The 24,093-nt window shown below is 42.4% G+C and overlaps 1 protein-coding gene across 7 annotated transcripts; it reads left to right on the top strand.

Annotated features, from left to right (window-relative positions):
• Positions 1–57: 57 nt before the first annotated feature.
• On the top strand, positions 58–24,086 carry LCMT1 (leucine carboxyl methyltransferase 1). Of its 7 annotated transcripts, XR_006284318.1 has the most exons (12): positions 58–310; positions 2,081–2,172; positions 2,721–2,842; positions 4,918–4,994; positions 6,756–6,817; positions 14,437–14,539; positions 16,398–16,518; positions 17,333–17,434; positions 17,922–18,013; positions 19,808–19,896; positions 20,736–20,833; positions 23,262–24,086. XR_006284318.1 is itself a non-coding variant. In XM_027821040.3 (11 exons), the coding sequence occupies exons 1-11, from the start codon at positions 96–98 to the stop codon at positions 23,282–23,284; spliced, it is 1,107 nt and encodes a 368-aa protein (XP_027676841.2). In that variant the 5' UTR covers positions 58–95; the 3' UTR covers positions 23,285–24,086. The 7 variants fall into 7 exon arrangements, 6 of the variants coding, with proteins under 6 accessions (XP_027676841.2, XP_043379944.1, XP_007058666.3 ...); XM_027821040.3 differs by lacking the exon at positions 19,808–19,896; XM_007058604.4 differs by lacking the exon at positions 19,808–19,896 and having other exon boundaries at positions 81–348.
• Positions 24,087–24,093: the final 7 nt, after the last annotated feature.

Raw genomic sequence — 24,093 nt, 5'->3', positions numbered from 1 at the left:
GACCTTTAATGGGGGGGGCTTGTTAGCTTTCCCACGTTCCTATTGGGTCGAATTTGAGTTGGCAGTACAACTGACCAACAGCAGCTCCCTTCGTCATGCGGCTGCTCGCCAGTGGCCAATGGGAGTCGGGAAGGCCCAATGGTCGGGGGCTTGTTTGTAGGGGCGGAAGTCTTCGCGGAGGTTTGCGAGCCCCTTCGCAGTTCCCAGCTCCATGCCCCTGTCTGGGCCTCCCCCCCGCTGACCCGCCCCCATGGCGACCGCCGCCCGGGACGCCCCGTCCTTTACCGGCTCCGAGGAGGCGGACGAGGCGGTGAGGGGCACCTGCGAGGACGCGTCCATCTGTAAACGGTACCGGGGCGGGCGGCCGCGCCCCCGAGCCGGAGCCGAGGCCTCAGGAGGGGCATAGAGGGGGGCGGGCCTGGGTGTGGAGAAGCTGGGTAGGGGAGACCCCTTCCCCCTCCCCCCCGCACCCCGGGGCAGGGGGGAGCCAGCCGGGCAGGGAATGCGGCCAGGCCCCCTGGCCTTGGGGTCAGGCGCGTCGGAAATAGGCGCGCAAGGCGTTGGGGGAGCTGCCGAAGGCGTTGGGTCCCTGCAGGGTCGGCAATGGTCTGTATGGGCTGCAGGAGGGACTGTTGGACCCTGCAGTAACTGAAGATGCCAGGGTGCGGGTGACTGGGGGGCTTAGGAGGGTTTCAGCCCCCTCCCCCCCAATATATATATATATATAGGAATTCAATTAATACATGAGGAAAGAGAGAGAGAGTAGGTGGCAAAAGAAGAGAGAGGGAAAAAAATCATCAGGATTTATTTAGGGGGAAAAAGGATGAAGAGGAGGAATGAGTCTAGAAAGCTTAAGATGTTTTTGGCTGGTTGGTTTTCAAAGGAAAAGGGATGTAGTAAGTTACATTATAAACCAGTGGTTTTCAACCTCTCTTCATTTGTGGACTCCGAAAAAAACTTCTTCCAGTGAAGGTGTGTACCCCTTTGGAAATCTTAGACATAGCCTGCAGACCTCTCACAGGTTGAAAACCGCGGTTCTAAACAATTAAATAGAAAGTTGATTGACAGGACTTACAGCAACCTGGATGGAAGGGCCGGGCAGGGTGGCACGCTTATTTTTAATTTTACCTAGTACACTTATTCCTTTGATACGTTTTGGACAGACGTTTAAGAGCAGGGCTTGAAAAAACATCCTGACTTTGTAGAGATTATAGATAAAGCCATATGGTGAAGAGAATGTGAGTCATACTTGCGATGGAAGTCTGACACAGTTCAGTAATGTTTGGTGTCTCGGGACAGTCTTTTCAAGTGACTTATAAATCTTTTACTGTAGTCTAATGTTTCTGTACTTCTAGTTTTGCCCTCACTGATGTCATTGTGATCAGGGGTGTGGACACAACATGCTGGCGATTAGTTCTGAGAGTTAATTGTGAAGAGATTCTGGGGGAAGTATTATTTTTATTAGTGTAAAGGTAGCACTTAGAGGCTCCAGTTTGGTTTACGTGCACGCAAGCCACATACCCATTAGAGGTTAGGTTGATGTGTGGAATTAAAATCCATGTGATGTGCAATCTTTGGAATTTAACACAGACAATAAGGAGTTCAGACCAGTGGCTTATGCTCAAATAAATCTGTTAGTCTTTAAAGTGCCACCACACGGCTATCCCCAGATACTTGTCACAACACAGCTGCTCTGTCTAGTGGGCTCATGGAAGAAATATTTGCACTGAAGTTCTTCAAATTATTTTGCAGGTGGTACCTGAACTTTGCTTTGTGTCTCTGCGAAGTTCTTCAAATACATGGGGAGAAATACATTAAAAATGTTACAATAGTAACAGCAGTCTTTTTCTAGTTAGAATTACTTTATGTAATCTGTGTGTGTTTGAATGGTCTCGGGTGTCCAGTGGCATTTTAAGTCTCTCACCCAAGGATACCTCTTTGGAAGACTGTCCCAAGACAGCTTTTTAGTTTGTCTGTCTAAGTTAAGTCTTCATCAGTAAACCCTGATGGCTCTATTTGCTAATCCTCCTCTTCTTTTTTTTTTTTTCCCTCCCACTCCCCCACCCCATGCCCTTGTCAGATTTGCTGTAAGTATCGGCTACTGGAAGGATCCTTACATCCAATATTTTGTGAGACAGGCCAAAGAAAGAAAAGCACCTGAAATTAATAGAGGCAAGTTAGCATGTGAACTTAAACAAAGACAATGCAAACATACTCTGAATATGTGGAGTTCTTGAACGACAGCAGATAGAGCTTCCATATACTGGATATCATAGAATGTATGTGGGAAGCATGTAATAGGTTGGTACGAGCTCTCCCCAGTGTTTGCACACTGGACCCTCAGTCTTGGAACATTGCTTTCTAATATTCTGTCACATTCTGCCTTTAGTATTGGAAACTGTGTTTTCATGTGTGTCCCACTTCACCTGTAATGTACTACACAAAGCAACCAAAGACCAGGGATGTGACCCACGACCTCAAAACACAAGGCAATACTGTAATACTCCCCACGTGAGAATAATAAAAGCAGCTGCATAGTTTGTACATCTCCCAGAATTAATCTGCAAAGATGACTCAGTTTGAACTCTTTTTTTTTTAACTGAAATTTCCAGTTCCTCAGGTGTGGAGCTCTGTTAGTAATCTTAACTTAATTTAAAAAACAAACAAACATCTAATGGTTATAGTTGTCTGGGGGTTTTTTAACTCATTTTCTCCTGCAGGATACTACGCTCGTGTCCATGGAGTCAGTCAGCTACTTACGGCTTTTTTAAAGAAGACAGAATGCAACTGTCAAATCATAAATCTTGGTGCCGGTATGGATACCATGTTCTGGAGATTAAAGGTGATGATAACTCAGAATCCTGACATGAGCAAAAGGAAGGGTTTGCGCATATCTGAAACTTTCTCCTATTTTCTCCTAAGAAACAAACAAATTATTGACCAGTCAATCCAGTGTCATGTAGGAGTGCATGGCACAAAGGTGACCTCTAGTGGCTGTTTGGAAACATCCTAGTTTTCCATTGCTTATAGCTCTTGTATCATCTATAATACTTCCATTTCCTTGCTCGTATTTAAGGGTCTAAATCCAGAATCAAGAGAGAGCAAGTACAACATGATACTCGGTACCATCTCTCTGTGTCCTAAATACTACTTTGCATTATTCTTTGAAAGATTCTAAATGACAAATGTTACGGTTTCAGAGTAACAGCTGTGTTAGTCTGTATTCGCAAAAAGAATGCATCCGATGAAGTGAGCTGTAGCTCACGAAAGCTTATGCTCAAATAAATTGGTTAGTCTCTAAAGTGCCACAAGTCCTCCTTTTCTTTTTGCAAATAATATGGTAAGACTCTATATAAAAGCAAACTCTAGTTCTTCCTCCTGTTTATAAGAGGTAAGTGTGTTTAGCATTTTGCAGGATCAGGTCCTATCAATGTAAATGGATTGCTGGAAGACATCCTGAAAAACTAAGTTTATTTAGCAGGACCTTAAACTATTGTGCTATAGTCCTGCAAATAGACTGGATTAAAAAAAAAAAAATCAAGTGCTGAGGCTTTTGCCCTGCCTGCACTTATGCTAAAACCATGTTGAAACACTGTTCTCAAGGTTTAACAAAGCTGAGTGGTGCCTTTAATTATATCCTTGTGCTACACCCCCTTCTGTTCTTCTTGACCAGCAGGTGTAATATAGAAAAAGAGACCCAGTTAAGAATAATTGTCCGTGTTCTCCCGTGGTAGTTAACAGAACTCTTTGTTAATATAGCGTTCAGAAAGGTGGAAGATTGACAGCCCTGGAGCTAGCCGTACATATCTATCCCTAGAAGAACAACCGCATAGGCAGTGGGACAGTGCAGGCTTTCCCATGCTTTCCTGGTTTTGTGCCTAAACTTGGGTCTGGTGGGACTCCCCACTTCGTGCTGATAGGGGAGTATAGAGCTCTAATCCTCTTTGAGATTGCCAGCATGAGTGCAACGTGTGGACTGCACACAAACTGTCCTCTAGAACGTGGACTAAAACTAACCCTTTGGATGGATTTTTGAGAGATGCAGCAGGTGGGCTACATAGCAGGTACATGTTTGTGAGCAGTTGACTAATACAAGCTCTTTGTGTGCATCCCTGTGCGATGTTCCTCTTTCCTTCCTTGGAGGCATACACTGAGCGATGGTGAGTGAACACCATAGGTAAAGTTTTCTGTTGCTGCAACCGGCTGTTGTGTACTATGTCCTGACCGTATATTGCAATTCAGTTTCCAGTATGTTGGTTGCCAAACCATACTGTTTGTCCAGATTACTCGAATATCTTAAATGTTTGTTTCTTTGCAATTGGGTGGGTATATTGTTTCTTAATTTTTAGTTTATTTATTTAAAAAGGTTTCAGAGTAACAGCCGTGTTAGTCTATAGTCGCAAAAAGAAAAGGAGTACTTGTGGCACCTTAGAGACTAACCAATTTATTTGAGCATAAGCTTTTGTGAGCTACAGCTCACTTCATCGGATGCATACTGTGGAAAGTGTAGAAGATCTTATTATGTACACATAAAGCATGAAAAAATACCTCCTCCCACCCCACTCTCCTGCTGGTAATAGCTTATCTAAAGTGATCAGATAAGCTATTACCAGCAGGAGAGTGGGGTGGGAGGAGGTATTGTTTCATGGTCTCTGTGTATCTAATATCTTCTACACTTTCCACAATATGCATCCAATGAAGTGAGCTGTAGCTCACGAAAGCTTATGCTCAAATAAATTGGTTAGTCTCTAAGGTGCCACAAGTACTCCTTTTCTTTTTATTGTATCAAAAACTGGAAACTCTATTATAACATGAAACAAAACTGTTCAGGGGGAAACTAAATCAAGTCCCCCCTTCTCTCTGCATGAAGTGTGAATATACCCTAAGGTTGGACTCTTGCTCTGATTTTTTTTTCAGGATGAAAATCTTCTCCCTAAAAAATATTTTGAAGTGGATTTTCCAATGATAGTAGCAAGAAAAATACATAACATCAAGTAAGTGTGTGTGTGTTGCTTCATGTTTAGCTATACAGAGCCGAATATAGCTTCTTTTTAAAAAAAAAAAAAAAAAAAAAAAAATTGTAATCCAGCAGAACCTCACTAATCACAAACCACATGTACTAACTGCCATATCTCTTTGCTTCTCAGCAAAGCTTTAATATAGTGAGTAAGAAAGGGTTGAAATCTATATAAAGGGGCTGTCACTAGCAAACAGTTGAAGACACGATCAGCTTAAAAACTACACATCTCTGAACACTTTTGGCTCACAATCATTACAAGTAACACCTGGAAGAGATTAGAGAGAATGTTTTTTTCTTTTTTTTTTTTTTTTTTTTTTTTTAGTTTACTTTTTGTATTTATTTAATGTTTCGCATATAGTCAGTGTCACTGTTTCCTTGTTAAAGAGCCACATGAACAATAGAGCAGGGACAGGAAAATGTGACTACAAGGTATTTTTCTACTTTTAAAACCTACAGACATGAATAGGAAGATTCATGGCCGGGGTGGTGCCTGAAACAAATTGAAATTCACTTTTTGTTAAACTGATTAGATTTCCAGTTCTGTGCCTTTAAATAAATAAATAAATAAATAAACAAAAATTATGATGATAGGGTGAAAATATAACTGAAAAATGTTAAATAGTCCTCTATCCCCACATCTCTTTATATGTAATCTATTTAAACTGTACGTTATTTAAGATCAGGCTCTGTCTCCTTATTAAACCATGGTTTTCAAAATGGGGTACGCATACAATTTTCTCGCGTACCCCCAAGGGTAACGGTGGACAATGCATTTTATTTAGTAAGACTTGGAAATCTAATCATAGGATTATAATATACCTATCTCAGATGGGGGTACATGGTAGACTACATTATTTGGAAAGGGGTGTGCAGCCGAAAAAGTTTGAAAACTGTTGTAAAGCATAGCACAGTTTTGGGTGTCCTAAAAATAAGAGGTACTGTAGTGAGATCTCTTACTACCAAGACTTAGTTATATATGCAAATTATACTTTAGCTTACCCAGTCACTTTATCAAACTAATGAGTGTTCTATGATATACAAAGAGAAAAGGAGTACTTGTGGCACCTTGGAGACTAACCAATTTATTTGAGCATGAGCTTTCGTGAGCTACAGCTCACTCGATGAAGTGAGCTGTAGCTCACGAAAGCTCATGCTCAAATAAATTGGTTAGTCTCCAAGGTGCCACAAGTACTCCTTTTCTTTTTGCGAATACAGACTAACACGGCTGTTACTCTGAAACCTATGATATACAGAAACTTCTGGAGCAAAGCAGGCTGTACTTCTGACTGCAGGACAGAAGAGGGTTGTCTCTAGCGATGCTAAACTCTGCATTCTTTCTCCCCTTAAAATCTTAGAAAGAGATGGAAAATCCTCAGACTTCTATGCTGAGGCTGGCTACCATGGGAGAGTGATTTTGATGTAGAAAGAGCAACTATGATTAGTGAATAGAAGCTCATAGGGAAGTTAGAAAGTATACGTGACATGAAATGACATGAAAGACTTGTTCCAAGGCTTAAGAGTGCCTAGAGCTCAGTACATTCCTTTTCTTAGTGGAGTTTGCAGTTTCTTGTTCATCTTTTAGTTATAGAAGCAATCTTTAGTAAATACGTCTAAGGGTAAATCTAAACATAGATGTGTCTGTTACCACTAGAGGGCAGAGATGTTTGTGTAATGAAAAATGACATCATGTAAGCCAGTTAACTGCTCACTGACACTTTCCCCCCCTCTCCCACAGATCAAAACCTCCCCTGTCAAAACCAATTATGGAATCCCATTCTGGGGAGTCGTTTCTAATAGGTGAGTCGTCTTAAGTAAATCAGTAATGCACTGTCTTTTTTTTTAATCTCTAATCTCTTCACTTCAGTATGTGGGCAGGATTTTAATGGTTTATGCATTGTGTGAAGGGAGGCGTGAGAGAGGGGAGGCTGGTGAAAAGGTCTTCTCCTCTCCATGGGGCCTTGGCAATCTCTCCCAGGATTTTTTCTTTACGTTGTACACCGGGCCCTTGCTAGAACACAGGGTTTGGGATCCATGCGTGGTACTGCGTTACCCCGGGGACCACATTAAAATGAATTTCAGTGAAAGTAATTAAATTTGGGATCCATAGTGTTATATGTGAATTCATGCTATATAGATGTGCGTTCTAGCGAGGGGCCGGTGTAATTATTTACTGATTATGCTGTCTTGTGGTTCTTGGAAAGGTAAGAATATAAGGGATCACGAGGACAGTAGCTTGTATAAAAAAAAAATCTTCTGTGTGTTATTCCTACTTCTCTTCTTTTGTCTCGTTAATTGCACAAGTCCTTTATCTCTATCTACCATCTGAACTGCACAATGAAGTCAGTCTGCATAGTCCATTCTCAGATGGTAGGGCCCATCAATGTGTTTTTGCAGCTTACATGCAAAGCCTGGCTTTGGAAGTTCCATTCCCAAGGGACTACTTCCCACCCCCACCAAAAAAACCCCTTCTGTAGCTAATTAGTACCGGTGCCAAAACAACTGTTTGCACAGTGGCATAGGTAACTTGCTTTTCAATGATGGACTGTATTACCTGTCTATCAAAAAAGCATACTCTAACTTGGCTGTCTCACTAATGAGTCCTTGCATAGCAGTAGGTTGCACAGTTCAAAACTCTGTCCTTTGCTTTTGGATCACCAGGGCTCTGAGTGAGCAGTACTCAGGCCTTGGGTGGGAGAACATTGCCCTGTAGTGACAGCTGTGGACTCAGTAAGTGTTTGCAGGACTGGACTCTGAAAAGGAGAGTATGTGCTAATAGTAGCAAGGTCTACTGCCAGCTCCAAAAGCAGATGCAAGATGGGCTTTAATTCAAGAGGATGCTGATGAATTAGAGAGGGTTCAGAGAATAGCCGGGAGAATAATTAAAAGATTTGGAAAACCTACTTTACAGTGATGAACTCCTTAAGTCTAAATGGTTTATCTTAACAAAGAGAAGGTTAAGGGATGAATTTAATCAGTCTATAAGCATCAAATTTCAGTTCATGGTGTAGGTAAAGGGCTCTTCAATCTAGCAAAGAAAAGCATAACAAGATTCAATGGCGGGAAGGTGAAGCTAGACAAATTCAGATTGGATATAAAATGCATATTTTTACCAGTGAGGTAAATTGGAACAATTTATCAAGGATTGTGATGGATTCCTAGTGCCCCTTGTATGTAAATCACTCCTGAGGTGTATGCTTTGGCATATGCTACTTCAGTTGATGAAAAGTATCCTCTGACCTGACTCTTGTCCTGTCGCCGCTTTCCATTCCACAAGCGTAAAATGTTTCTAGTTCTTTCTTAGGACAAGTACCAACAGATGAATTTTCTTGGTTCCAGGGCAGCATGTTTCTTCCTTGTCCTTCATGGAAGGAAATGGTAGCAGGGGTTGCAGTCTGAGAACAGATATGTGAGGGAAGAGCTCCATAGCTTGCTGAATTGTACAGCTAATTGGAGCCACTGTGTGGACACTTGGCTGTTTGTTCACTTGAATGCATTGTTAGTTTTCTCTTGAAGTCCCAGATCAACATGGTGGCTTTATTAAAGTAATATTAGGAGGATTGTTCTCCACCTTCCATTACTTTGTCAGCAATATCTAGAACTTTCTTGGAGCACTGTCTTACCATGCCACTTGTGTGGATCCCTGCTCTTTCATTAGCTGGTACCCTGTCTAGACTTTGGAGCAGCTTTTTTGCCCATGCATTTCCAGATTTGTTCATTACCAAATGCATACATCTTCAGATGTTGAATCCTTGCTGTCTAATATGCAAATCTTTCATTGGTGAGGGTCCTGTGATTGAATGACAGTAAGAGAACTGGGTTACTTTTCATTCTTAGTCTGTTTGCTCTTTCAGTTTTATCCAGTGTTTGGGACAAAATTCTTCACGTCTTAGTCCTGTTATACTTTATCCAGGGGGCTCTTTCTTGGTCCCTCAGATGTTTGTGTTCTGGGTGCATGGATTCACAACAATTTCTGATGTAGGTATTGATTTCCATGGTTAATTCCCCATCTCCCCCCCCCCCCCCCCCCCAATATTATCTCAGATGGTGGTACTCTTCATCTGTCACACTGCTGACGGGAGTAAGCTATTCATTGTGGCTGTCCTGGAAAGTGCTGCATTTTCTCATCCTTCAGTAAACTGAGAGGCTAAAGTATTGATTATTTTCTTTTCTTAAATGATTATACAGAACTCAAACCTCAGGCCGTCACCCCATATGTAAACATACTGAGGGAAACTGAGTAAAAGAAACCCACTTTCAGAGGAAGGATACACACTGCAAAGGTATAAATGATTTAATACAAACTACTCTGCAGCTTTGCTATGGTTGGATATGTGTATCCTATCCGGATTGCATGGAACTGAAACACAACTGTTACAGTTGTTTCACAATTGAACAAATAGAGGCACAAATCAATAAATGTCCTTTTCAAAAGAAAATGGGGGGAAATAGCACATAAGCTGTTGTCATCCACTAACGGACCAGGATGGGTCAAGGCCCAAAGTTAGTTGCATATTTCTACCAGTGAAAAGGCTGAAACTTAAATAAACCCCTCAATCTTACAGATCATGACTTCTTCACTTTAAAGCCCAACTGCTTCATTTCCTAGTTGCATACAGCTGACTCTTTCATCTGTTTTGCTTGCCAGCGCAAGATACTCAAAGAGCCATGTGCTTAGTTGCCTGTCCCAATCTTTCTAATGATGATATGTGGCAGGACTATTGAAAAGTGATCCACAGAAAATAAATGGCTCCTCCAAAGAAACATTTCAGCTTTTGGAGGGGAAAAGTGCATTCTTTTCCCTACTTGGAAATATTCACAAGCGGGGCCTGAAACAGGAAGCCTTATTCCTTCAATTTCTCAATCACCTTTTGTTGTTGTCCACCTCTCTCTATTGGGTGCCATGGAGGAGAATAGTTCAGGGTCGCAGCTCCCTGGCCCAGCATGGGGAGAGAAAGCTCTCAAGCAACACTCCTTGGCTGATGGAAGGAGCCTTCTTGCCAAACTTCTGTGGGAACTGTGAGCTCTTCTTCCCAAGGGGAAGGTTATTGTGATGTGAGACCTTTGGAGGAGCAAGGCAGATAGTGAAAGCAGAAGCAGTGTAAGTTCCTTGCACTAAAGAGAACTGGAATCAACTTCACTTGACTAAACTTTCTGTTCATAAATCCCAGGACTCAGACCAGTCAAGACAATATGACTGCAGTACCAAGATGCTGTTAGCTTTTGCTTTTTGCGCTGCACTATAGGTAGCTGTGTGTTATGCTAAAATGTGTTCATATTTGTTCTGCTTCACTGGTATGAACTGTAAATCTGGAGCTGTCTAAATGAGACGTTAAGTAATATAATATTTTCATGTGGTGGCAAAGTACAATGCCAGTTTGTGATATTTTAAGCAGCTATTTATAGCCTGACTTTGACTTTTGGCCTCAGAGCTCAGAGCAATATACACAATATAGCCCCCTTGCCTTGCCTTGCCTTGGATAAGTTTTCAGTATATAATTACAGAAGGATGTTAGTCTGTCCATTTAAAAAAGGTTTAAGCTTGATTTTTATCATATAACTTCACTATTAGGTTTACTAAAACGTAACTAATTCTTCCTAAATTTTACATGGCACATCTTTTCCAAAGTCAGAATTTTTGTAGAGCTCCTGGGGAAAATCCTACAAGGAATTTCAGAGAGATGGTGGTTTAAAAACTTTTCCTCGCTTTTCAGAGACTTTTCCTAATGCTCTTTTGTCCACTCTCACTTTTCAGAACAGATTCACTTAACCTCATACTTCATTTCTCCCAGATTCCTTAACAAGTAGAACCACTTACAAGTTTTGTGCGTGTGCATGTAAGAATTATTGTGATATGTAAAGGTGCTATTGCTTAAAAATGTCATGTTAGTGATATGACACATGCATCAGTTTGCATGCTGTATGTACGCACTTGTGCCTTAGTTTGCACTAAGAGAGCTCAGATGTCTTTGCTTGTAGATTATAGATACCTAGACAGCCAGTACTAAAAGCCAGATACTGCGCCCATCACAACATCCTCTCAAACCTTGCATTTTTTTTATTACAACCAAGAACAAACTTTAATTTACTAATGTATTCAAGTTGATGAAGTATGAAACAGAAGTTGTATTTAACTTAGTTGCTAATTGGATGATGATGTATTTTGCTATATCCTGTGTGGATAGGACAGTTTAACTCATTATTCCTTCCCTGCTTTTTGCTAGGCCATCTGGAATTCTGCTTGGATCACCTGGCCCTTGAATACCACTTTTGTGGTCCTGGTATAAGAACTGAAATGAATGGGTGAGGGAAATGTAACCCTTCTGCCCATCAGAGTTGGCAGCAACAAGGGCCAGGTTCAGTATCTAGGGGTTCCATTCCAATAACAGAATGCAAAACCGGCTCGAGCCCCCACCCAGTGACCTGGGACAAATATATACCACCCCCGCTGGGCGCCTCCAAGAGGCAATACTTCCCCTCTCACACAGAGTCTGAGTGTAGCAAAAAGCCTTTTAATAACAGAGATAAACAATGGCATTATGTTGGGGAAACACCACGAACAGGATTCATAACACAACCCATGAGCAAAAACCCACCCCAAGCAAACTGGGGCGTGTCCTTTCCCTTGGGTTCTTGAGTCCAGCAACCCGAAATCACCCAAAGTCCCAAAAGTCCAATGGCCCAGAAGTCTCTGTCCCTGGTCAGGGCAGCCCCAGAGTTTGAAAGTTTATCTGCAGAGTTTTACCTCCCAACCTGGGTGGAGATGGGGGAGAGGAGAAGAGGTAAGGGGGCACCTTACATGATCGGAAGCTGACTGCCCCGCAGCTCCATAGGGCTTCGCTCCGCCAGCCAGTCCACAAACTGCTCCGCTCAGCGTCCCACAAGCAGCTCCCAACGTCCCATGAACTGCTCCACTAGACGGACCATGAACTGCTCCGCTCCACGTCCCAAAAGCAGCTCCTGCCGTCCCATGAACTGCTCCACCAGCCGGTCCACAAGCCACTCCAGCCGTCCCGCAAACTGCTCCACAATATATCATCAGGCTCCCGCACTACTTAACGCAACACTCAGTGATTTCAGCTCTTAGTCAGTTTTTAGCTCTTTTGTGATTTCAGCTTGTAGTAGGGGAGCCTTAGTGCTGATGCACCATTAGCCCAAAGTGAATTCAGCTCAGCAGCCTGTAACTAGAGTCCTAATGGAATCAACATTAGCTCTGATATTCCACAGTGGAGAGAGGAGGAAGTGCAATTAGCATGTAAGGCCCTCACCTGGGGGCCTATGCCACCAAGTATAAATACCTGTCCCCAATCTCTCTCAATTCAGTTTTGGAACTCATGTCCCTTGCCTTGCGAGTGTTACTTAGTTGATGGCGAGTCCATCCATCATAACAAAAGGCCCAGTACAGTTCCAAGCACAGTTCCCATAATCAGGGTAATAACATTTTATTCTTCCTGCCCCAATAACAGAGATACTGGGGATCCCACAGCAGCCAAAGTGACCATTTGGGCAGCTATGGCCTCATTCTAGGTGGGGTGCGTGTGCCTGTGCAAATGAGATCAGCCCCTGAAGTTCTTTTCCACAACTTGCCACAGAAATAGAGCTGTTACTACAGAGTAAATGTGCATAAAATGTTGACTTAAAATGGTGAATCATTTACTCTGCCCGACTTTATCTTCTCTCCTGTAACTTTGAGTGAACTTTCTGTGTTTGTATCTTTGTTCAGCAACTGTTTGTTTTATTTTGCTGGTGACAATTTGGAGTGCTGGTAGCTTGAGAGCTAGGTAGGTTTATGCCAGTTGCAGTGTCTGAAGTACTTACTGAATTTAATAAATTGCTTCTCAATTACTAGTCTTTTCTGAAATGGAAACCCTGTTCTTCCTGTCTCTTCATTCACTTGGCTACACTCTCTTTAGCTAGTTTTTGACACCTGGCCTCGTATTAACATTCAGTAATGATGTTTGTCTGCAGTGGTGTTACAGGCTTCCAAATGAAACCTTGCCAAACCTAGTGATAGCTATTGCAGATGTATATAGACTGAATGCTGCAAGGACATTTGAACCTCACTTGGGGTTTTTCCATTGTTTACTTATCTTATTGCTAGTGCTCGGATGGGGAAATGAATGTGCCATTTTGACCTAGCGGTTTTACAGTATAATCAGTTTTTGAGTTCAAAGTAGGGCATAAACCAGTTGCTTGGACAATCTAACTTTATCCCTAAAGTCCTTCAAAATATGACTTCTGCCCTTTTGCCCCCAGGCAGTTTTCAGGTGTCTCATCAAACCATATCTTCAGTTTAAATGTAAAGTCCTTCATGTGGAGACTAGACTGAGAGTCTGAATTGGTTGGCTACTCTGGACATGGGATTCCTTTTGCTACTAGTCACGAACGATAATGCTACTACTGGCTTCCTTATACTTTCGGCCTAATGCCAACATAAAGGAACATCCGTGTGTATCTTAACTTTCTGACTACCATGGCTTTATCTCTTCGTATTGGTCAAAAGCAGTTTCCTGAGAGCTCAGCTATCCTTGTAGCTTTATGAAGCATCTCTGCCCCTACAGAATACCTCCTCCTTTCATTTACTTAATCTTTGAACACTAAATTAACGTAATCATTAACGTAATCATTAACGTAATCATTAACGTAATCATTAACGTAATCATTAACGTAATCATTAACGTAATCATTAACGTAATCATTAGATAAAATGGTTGAAGCTGGGAATGGGTGACAGGGGATGGATCACTTGATGATTAGCTGTTCTGTTCATTCCCTCTGAAACACCTGGCATTGGCCACTGTCAGAAGACAGAATACTGGGTTAGATGGTCCTTTGGTCTGATCCAGTAAGGCCGTTCTTATGACCTAAAACCAGAAACATTCAGAACTCCTGTCCTCTGTCTGCCATCCAGTAATGTGCTAATCCTTATTACATCATAATGGTGGTTCCTTTGCTGATTTATGTGGAATTAAAATTTAATTATTTATTAGTAAATCAGAGTGTATGGGGAAATGTTAGGAGGTCTTACAAAATAAATCAAGCCTTCAGGCAAAGCTTTATTTTGCTTTGGGGGACATCCTGCTATCCTTATCTTTTGTTTCCCTTCTCTTCTCCCCACCCTGAACCAATGGCAACAATCAGGGCTATCTGCCTGCATTAGTGGTGATAGAAGCAAGAGACTCAGCTTGCTGAACAGTCTGATAGTAATCCATTGTAATCTATAAATCAATATCCTGCATATACAGTATTCAGTTACTACAGAGAGCTTTTAAGATTTTGCTGTTTATTTCTTTTTAATATACAGCAGGTCAAACTTTGGATCTCAAGTTGCTCGTGCCTTCCTTTGTTTAAAAATACTCCAGTAATTGCAACATCCCTTTTTCTTATCAAGAACTTAACCATTAATCTTAAAATTGCAGATGCTCACAGCCTAGATTCCAGCCGATATGCTATTCTTGCAGCAGATCTTCGAGACTCATCAGAGCTGGATGAAAAACTAAAGAAATTTAACATGGATACACAGTAAGATAATCTGTTTCAAAGGTCTGTGGAAATGTACTGGTGAAAGCAAAATCTGTTTTGGGAGTACGGTAACTGCCTCCAGTTTTTATTATGCCATTTCCATGGTTACCGTGTTCTGAATCCTTTGAGCAGAGGAATTGTGCAGATACAGTGCAGCTTCACGGAGCAGGCTGCTACTGCAGTCATTGCCTGCATATTTCCAAGTCCTAATCAGGGTAGTTCCTCATCTTCAGCCCATTCTGCAAGATTCACACTCTTCCTACATGAGAACATCAAACCTCTTAGAGGAAAATCCACTACAACTATTATGCCTGCTCTGTAAGTATGTGTGTAGTTCATTTATAATCCCAGGTATTATAAATCTCACTTGATTTAAAATAAGAACACTGGCACATTGCCCAAATGTTGCCATTCTGAATTGCCTTTTTTAGAAGCTGGATTTATTGCATTTCAGTTTACACTTTGTTAATGATTAGTGACTAACTCACTGTGTACTCTTACATCTGTGTACTGTTAGCGGGTGCTGTCCCAGAGATTCTGGTACCCAACTACAGTACTCTATAGAATAAAGACACTAACATACGCAGAATTACTCTTCCAGGTTTTTACTCTTGCAGCTTGCTTTCTATGCCTCTTCTTAAGGTCAACCTATTTCCTAAGACTTTTTTATTTTTTCCTGAGGTGGGTAAAGGGAGAATCTGTCAAGAGCTCTGTCCTGGAGGTAGAATCTGGGATTGTGTTGCTCAGAAACTATACACTTAAGTTTCCGTACGTGAGCCCAGAGAGCTTTGATGGATGCCATTTCCAAAGTGATCGATGCCCTTTCCAAATCTGAGAAAGAGAGCATAGCTATCAGGGAAAAAGCGGGTGGGGTAGCCAGGATGTATTAAGCTGTCATTTAGATTTTTGCACTTTCATCTTAAAAGCACTGTCCCAGCTTATCTACACAACTCCTTGTGGAATTCCTTCTGTTTCTAGTGATAACGGTATCAAAAAGCAAACTTCTTACTTATAGGCAAAATTACTCTTGTAGATATTTGCATTTTTCAGTGTGGATGGAGGGGAAAAGAGAAGCAATAGCTGAATCATAGCTAGCAAAACGTGATCTGGTACTGTCAAGGCCTTTCTGTTGGTACTGGTCTGTATGTGGCTGTTCTTAAAATGTTGGCCTCTTAAATATTCCATGCAGAGACATACTTTTACTGTGTGAAAGGAGTAGAGCAGGGAGCATTCGCTCGTCAGGAACAGGCTTCAAGATCCATTGAAGTCCACATCTCCACGGAACATACACAGCCTCCAGCTCCTCCTATGGCAAAGGAGAATTAAGATTCAGGATGTGATGGTGAAAGTGAAGTATCCATCTTGCCTTTGCTGATCAAGACAAAATTGCAGGATGAAGAGGGGACAAGCTCTTGCCAATACCTGGTTTGCTACTGGGAAAGAGACAGGCCAGGGTAAAGAACAGAACCTAGTGGTCATGAACAGGTTCTGGGGCTCGTGAAACCTCCCTTTCATTGTGGCTAGATGGGAAAGGGGCCTTGTACCTCTTTTTCTGTTGTAACTTGGGGTCATGGTATGGAAAAGATTAAGAAACCGCTGGAATAGAAAAGCTTACAACTCCTGTACAAGTAACCTCGCATTGCTAGCATCACCTGGAAAGGCTGGAGACCCAATCCTAGTCTTTGCATGGTAAAATGATTCAGTCCTCCAGGAATGTCTGTTTCATTGAGATGTGGTGTGTCCCTAACTGGTTCACATGTGCATGTGAAAGCACTTGTCTGTTGCTCACCATTCTTGAATGATATATAATAGAAACAATTTGATTTTTTTTCTCTCCCCCTCCCCTCTTTTTTTAAAGATTGCCTACGCTCCTGATAGCGGAGTGTGTGCTGGTTTATATGACTCCTCAGCAGTCCGCAAGTCTTCTAAAGTGGGCAGCAAACACTTTTCAGGCGGCTATGTTTATAAACTATGAGCAGGTAAAAGGAAAAAGATGTAGCTTTTCACTGCTGCATTACTTGCATATTACTCTCTGAGAGCAGTGGGAGTTTTGCATGTAAACAATTTCCTAGACTTTTCTAATCCAAACTCTGCAAATTCAGGATTTAGCTGGCTTTTGGATTAGAATTCCAGAAATGGTAGGGCTGGAAGGGGTCTCAAGGTTCGTCTCGTCCATCCCCCTGCATGAGGCGGGGGTATGTGTACCTGGACCATCCCTGACAGGTGTTGGTCTAACTTGTTCTTAAATACCTCCAATGCAGGGGAGGCTATGGGACTGACCTCCGATATTAGGTAACAAATAGCTACAAATGCATGTTCTGGTGAATGGCTGATGTGTGTGTCATTATGTACCAAAATGAAACAACTGAGACTTTTAAAATCTGGATTAATCAGATTTTGGAAAGAAACTAAGATGATGGTTGCAGATGGCACAATTCAAGGAAATGGCACTGCGTGGTGGTGTTATATAAGTTTATTACATTTTATAGTCATCACTCCTTTGGCACCTTTGATAATGGAGCAAACATTGCATTAGCCTTCACTGAGCCTTTCTGTGTGAAAGTGAAAAGCTGCCTTTTGGTAGCTGGATAGCTCGGGTTGATAATGAACCTTCCACCTTGTAAGTTATTGATCTGAATCTAAATCAAGTTGGGAGCAACCAGAAGCCATGGCTCTGTTAGTTTCAGTTGATCTGTGAACAGCACTGGCAGGCTTCCAGTCCAGTTGTTAATGCTCAGTTAAATCCCCTTTCAAAGAGAAAAATGACACCTTTTGTCTCCTCTTCTTTCCAAGGTGAACATGGCTGATAGGTTTGGGCAGATCATGATTGAGAATTTGCAGAGAAGACAGTGCAGCCTGGCTGGAGTGGAAGCCTGCAAATCCTTAGACTCTCAGGTGAGGCCAGCCCACACAGAGCAATGAGTTTGGTTGGTAGTAAACTATCAATCTAATGGCACGCTTCAGCTTCTCCAGATACGGCAGTTATAAGAAGACTCAGACCAGTGGATAGCAGTTGTGTGTACCCTAACCTGCCTCTGCCAGTACAAACACTTCATATTCCCGCTCGTCATAATAATAAAGAATTACCCCTCTATATTTCATAGATGCCATTCATCTCCTGTATCCAGTGAGTGAAAAGGTGACTGTTTGTTTTTTGGGAAAAGCAAAAATCTTACCCTCAATTTTAGGCTTATTAGGAATCTTAATTTCCATTAATCAGAAATGATTTTTTCATCAGATACTTGTAATGTCAGAGAGTAGGTCTCCGGCCCTAATGCACATAGCACTCCTAGCAAATGCCAAGGAAGAGACCGGGCACTTGCTTTGCCTTCACTTTCCTTCTCAAGTTGTCTGAGCATGCTACTTCCCATTCATTTTACAGAGGGAGCGGTTACTGTTAAATGGCTGGGAAACTGCACGTGCCATTGATATGATGGAAGTCTACAGCTACTTGCCACAGGCTGATGTCAAAAGGTACTGCTAACTGCTTGCTTGTAGGCAGAAATCTCCTTTTAAATGATGTTTCCACAATAGTTCATCTCAATCACTTGTTTGGTATCTGTAATACATAGCACCACCTTCCTGAGATCTCCTTCTATCTCTTGAGCTAAGTGAGGTTTATCTATGGGTATGGCTACACTGGAAACTTCAAAGTGCTGTCAGGGGAGCACTCTCAGGACAGTGCTTTGAAGTGCCAGTGTGGAGCACTGGGAGAGAGCTTTCCCGGTGCTCCTGGTAATCCACCTCCATGGGAATAGGTCCCAGCTCTTGGAGCCTGTTTACACTAGCACTTCGAAGTGCTCTGACTTGCTGCTCTCGGGGGTGATTTTTCACACTCCTGAGCCAGCAAGTTAAAGCGCTATAAAATGTAAGTGTAGCCAAGCCCTAAGTCTTACTTGCAAGAGGGACTTTGCTCATACTGCTCTTGGCAGTACCCTGGATCTAAGAGTTTACCCTCCTCCGCTCTCCCTCAGCACGACAACGGGGCACTGCTACGACAGTTGGTGCTGTCTTTGGAGGAGATGTAAAATAGCTCCGAGCACGGAGACCTGTAGGAATGCCAAGTACAGGAATGAAAGTTCCTTTGGCATTCCTTGTTGGTGCCTAAGCCACTGCAGTGATGGGTGAGCTAGAAGCACATGGGGCTAGCTTGTGACTCATGCTACGTGCGCATACCAGGGAGTCAGAACTCCCCTTAGCCAGGTCTTTGATCCAGACCTGTAGAGTAAGCAAGGGTTTGTGTCTGCTTCCTCCCTCTCTGGAGCAAGTGGGTTGGGAATGATCAGCCTCTGTTCTGCTCCCCCTGCTGGCTGGGTAAGGTAGCTGAGCCAGGGCAGGATGGATACTGCTGGTATAAGCCAAGAATACATTGCTGCACCTCACGATAAAGAAGCAGGAGAAGACTTGCAATTGGAGAGGAGTGTCTAAGTCGCAATGGGTTGATGCAGCTTACGCACTTCGCCTTGCTCATGGCCAGGTCTAAGGGCAGTGTCTAGCCCACAGAGCATAAACTGAGGGTGTCTTGTGTCCTCAATAAACACCAGTTGGTCAATTGCATTGCATCTACAGTTTGAACTGTAGTTGTATCTATCCTTCAGCTGACAGAAACTGTTACATAGTGTTGTTGCTGGCTGTTAAACATCTGTCATGCCCCCACCCAGGGGTGCCGTTTCCCTGATGAGTGGCACAGTGATCTATTTTATAAATTTGCTTTTATAAAGTAGATTTTTCACCTGCACTTTCCTTCCCAAAGTGAGCCATTACCATTCACTACCGTTGGATTATTCATGAAATAAGCTTTCTGGGCATGTGGCCATCTCCACAATCAGAGATATCAGTTTAAGTCCTTAATGTGAAAAAGAATGAGACAGATAAGTTTTTAAATAAGTAACTTGCTAAATGTTTAATCAGTATTGCAGGCAATTTAGAAGCCCGTAATCAGCTGCAGTTTGAGCTGGCCAACCAGGTTATTTTGATTAAAATAAACATTCACGTATGGAGATTTCCCAAGCCATGAGATTGTAAATCGTATGCTGTCCAAGTCAGGGTGACCAGGTTGGGTTTTCTCAATCTGTTACTGAAGTGTCAAACATTTCTTCCATGGTAAAAAGCATTGATGATTGTTCAGTTCCTTTTGTCTGTCCCAGGTGCCAGTGAAAGAGCTACCCCAGTTCTCTGACCTTCAGTGAGGAGAATGCCTTTTATTTTTATAGCTTCTTTTATCCTGAATGATTTTACAGTGTTTACTGACGTGGTGTGTATATCTAGGAATCACTTACCCATCACCGAAATGCACCTGCCTCTGGCCTTGTCCACAGCAGCAGCACTTCCACTTCAACAGTTTTTTAGAATGGAAGGTAAAGACTAAAATATCAATAGAAAGTGTAGGGATGGCCATTTCGAGAGGAAGAAAGTCATTAGATGGGAAACTGGGGCAGGGACCATCTTTGTTCTGTGTGTGTACAGCGACTAGCACAGCAGGTTCTTGGGCCATGACTCGGAGTTCTAGGCACTATGGTAATATAAATAATTATACATGTCTCATCCATAAGATCTGGGAGTGTGGCCAGTCACTTGCTCATACAGGAAGGTGGTTATTGGGAGCCATGATGGCATTCAGAAAAACTCTGCTGCAATGCAATGAAACTTCCCCTTTTTCTGGACAATGGCAATGAGTAAATATATTGTGGCTTTGATGGGAGTAGAGTCTGAAATGGTAGCCTAGAATCATTCATCAGGATATAGGCTCCTTTCATCAGCCTGTAGTATTACATCTCCACAAACCTGATGATGTTATGTGTACTTTAGCAAAAGAGATGAATAAAAAATATTTATCGTAATATCAAGATGCATGGTTTAGCATTGGTACACTGAATCCCAGCAGTTAAAAGGAGGGGAGAAGACAAAGGTAGTATATAGAAAATCAAACGTAGGTATGCACATTGGTAGTTATTGCACAACTTACTTGATACCTTCAGAAAATTTCCCTTTAAACGGTGAAATCGGGCATCCCTGACTGCTGTACGTTCTATCCTGAGCAAAGGCTCAGAGCACTGCCATTTCCCCTTTTGTACATATTCGTATGCCAAAAAGAGAACATTTTTACTACAGAAACTGCTCACTTCTGTGGAATAGAGACGTGTTACAAAATGCGCAAGGAAGATTGTTTTAAATCATAATTTCTATTTCCCTACAGAATAGAGGGACTCGAATTCCTTGACGAAAAGGAACTCCTTGAACAACTCATGCAGCATTACTGCATCTGCTGGGCTGTGAAGGATAGCTGTAATCTGGGTAATGTTTCTTTAAGTTTTAGGATGTCTGTTTAAAGCTTGGCAAGGCTGCCTGCATACATCAGGTGTATCTCTGGAGTCTCCAGTAGCAGGACCCGGGGGGCAGCTTCTCTACCCTTGTACAGCAGTGGGCACCTACCTGGTCGTGACTAGACAAGTGCTTCTCACTCCACATCCTCCAAGGGTTTCTACAAGCACGCAACCTGCCACACCAGGAAATCCATCAAAGTAGATCAGGGTTAGGATTTTTAAATGAACAGAGATCTTAAATAACCTTTCTGGCAATTGCCAGCTTGTGATGGTGTTAGAGCTAATAAAGTGGGTTCCGAAGTCCTGCACACTGAGACTGCTGTATCAATTAATAAACAGGCTGGTTTCATAGTGACTTGACAGCACTGAAATGCTCTCTCCATCAGCTTAGTCTTTGCTCCTTTCATGCTGCCCCCTTTTGTATCTCTCCTGAAGAGCCATTCTTCATGTGGGGGGAACCTACAAAATTTCCCCTCTTAATCTAACTCTTCATATCTGTCTCCTGATCTTAAACTACAAGCAGCTTACAATTCTGTGTGTCCTGGACTGGAATTTGTCTTAATTTGTATCTTCTGTAGCACCATGTGTTGCTGGTGCATATTTAAAAAAACAAACCAACTAACTAGGTATGGTTTGGGTGGCTGGATGTACGTCTTCAACTGGCACACATTCGGAGGGGTTAGGAGTAAAGCTGGGAATTTTTGACGTATTTTATTGGAAAATGCCAATATGTTGAAACCAACACTTATTGTGGGAATATATCAAAAAGAGAGAGGGAGACCAACCCACCCCTGAATAGCCAATAGCCCAGTGACTAGGGCACTTGCCTGGCAAATAGGAAACCTGGGTTCACGTCCCTGTTCTGAAACAGGTAAGTTCCGTAATCACTGGGCTATTGGCTATTCTGGGGTGGGTCTCTCTCCTCAATTTTTTACAAAAAATTTCCAAAGGTCTCTGGTTTGTCTTGATGCAGAATGGGAAACATTTTCAAAAGCTCACGTTTTTGCAGAATGGGAAAATGGTTTTCTGACTAGTTCTAGTTAGAACTACTCTACTGCAGAATTTCATAGGCTGCTTGATAGTTTGAATATTCCCAAAAAGCTTCTCCAGCTGGGTAACCCAAGAAAAAACAGCAGGGAATCAGTTATTCTCAATTGTCCATTAGGTGCAATGGAGTAAGATTCTAAAGTAATCTTCATTCATGCTCTTCGTCATCAACTCTTAGTGGGAGAAACCTCTTCCAAAGGGTTTCCCATATATCCTAGCCAGGCTGGGTGCAGAATAGTTTCTGGATGATGGAGCTAGAGCTAAAGCTCTCCTTTGCTGCAGCATAACAGCTGCTGGCTTACACTGTCTGCTAAGCAGGGCCTACAATCTTTGTGTGTAAGGTGCAGGAATGCCTGGTTCCCTATTGATGACAGGGAGATGAGAAGTGATGACCATGCAGGATTATATCTTGAGGAGCTCAGCACAAAAAGTTCATCTCTCCCCAGTAATATTGGCTAGTGTTATCCCTCTGCTGTGCCTCACTCTGATTAGAAAAACACTGAACAATAGGTGCCCTTTGTTCACAGGGCCTCTTGCTATCAGCAGGAGCTGTATGTGCAGGGACTGAATGGTACAGCGTATCTGAGAAGCTGCAGAGAGACCAGACTTATTTGTTATCTCCATTGGCTAATCCTACTCTAAACATACGTCCCTGATTGTAAGGCCTTGAGCAGTGAGACTTCAACCCTTTGAAATGGAGCTGTTCCACCGACTGATCGCTCCCATTGTCAGAAAGTGGCCTTTTTCTTACACTGAACCTTACTTTCCCATTCCTGCCCTGAGTCCTTACCTCCCAGCTCCACGTTTGTTCTGCCCTAGGTAAATCCTCACTTTCCTTCAAATTGGTTTAAACCCTTCAAATATTTGCAGACTTGCCATGTGGCTTTCTCTTAGCCAGGCTACTGGATTCTTTTTATCTTTCCTCACAAATCAGTCCCTTTAATCCTATAAATTGGTCCTGTGGCTTTTTCCTGGGCTTCTTCCTGTTTGTTAATAGAGTGGCGGCTATGCTAGAAACTATATGGAGAGGGACTAGACTCTTTCTGCTTTATTCCATTGCTGCCTACTGTCACCCATGGTGGTCTTTTGCTTTTCACATTTGTATGGCCCTTAAAGTACTGGAGGGAACAAAATATTATGGTGTCTGAAGAACGTGGGAATTAATGTCAACATATTTAAATCACTGATGTGTAATTTCTCTGGTTGCAATATTGACCGTTTATCTTGCCCCTATGCTCCTTCGGTTCCAGACACTTGTTATAAACATCACTTTCCACCCAGTAGCTGTTCTAATAGTAGTGGAGTGTGTTCGGCCTAGGAATATATTCTCCTTTCACTTTCTTTTCAAATAGGTCTTCCAAACATCACATTTTAAAGTATTCAATTCAAAGAAGCCAAAGCTGCCACCTACTGCTGGAGGGGAGCTCACACGAACGATGGGACTGTGCATGTAAGGACTCCAGGCTGCTCATCCTCATAACAGCGCCAGTGAAAAGAAAGTGACCAGTGCAGTGTTGCTGATGCTGACCCTTTCTTGTTGGCTTGTAATTGTTTTCATCAATCGCTATTGCCTTTGTGAGCAATCGTTCCGCTATGAGACTCATCTCCCTTTTTCAGGGACTTGGTATGAGACTGTTTTGAATGTCGAGAACTCCTGTTTAAAACACCCACTCCCTTTGTTTAAAGGTGAGAGCACTGTGTCCTTGGTGGTTTTACTCATCCTGTGTGTCTCTCTGGATGTACGTGAAACGCGTTTGTGAAGGGAAGATGTGTAAGCTGTGCTGTGGACTGCGTTAGTGGATGCTATGTTGTGTTGTTCACAGCTGATCATAGAGCGGTTTTTTTCTTCTATTCAGGTTTATTTATTTTTGTGAAAAGGTATCCCCTGGGCCTTCTCCAGGTTCAGGCTGCAGCTAGGTGGCTGCCATTTTACTCAATTTCTCACTGACTCTTGCTCAGCTGTGTACAGGAAAACTGGCTGTATTCAGCAGGACTTTGAAAGTGGAAAGGTTTTGCTTTGAGGTCCAGCAGTGATGGCAAAGGTGAGAAATGGAGTCGAAGACCCAGAGCGCCAGCTGTGTCTTCACGCCAATCCCCCGTCCTCCAAAAAAATGCTACCTGAAATTGAGTCTTGCAACTTGCCTTCAAGAAGAGTAATAAATGTCTAGTAATTATAACCTGTCT

The sequence above is a fragment of the Chelonia mydas genome, chromosome 10 (genome assembly GCF_015237465.2).
Source record: "Chelonia mydas isolate rCheMyd1 chromosome 10, rCheMyd1.pri.v2, whole genome shotgun sequence".
NCBI lineage: Eukaryota > Metazoa > Chordata > Testudines > Cheloniidae > Chelonia > Chelonia mydas.
The sequence above is the reverse complement of the archived record's forward strand: the minus strand, read 5'-3'. Positions and strand labels throughout refer to the sequence as shown.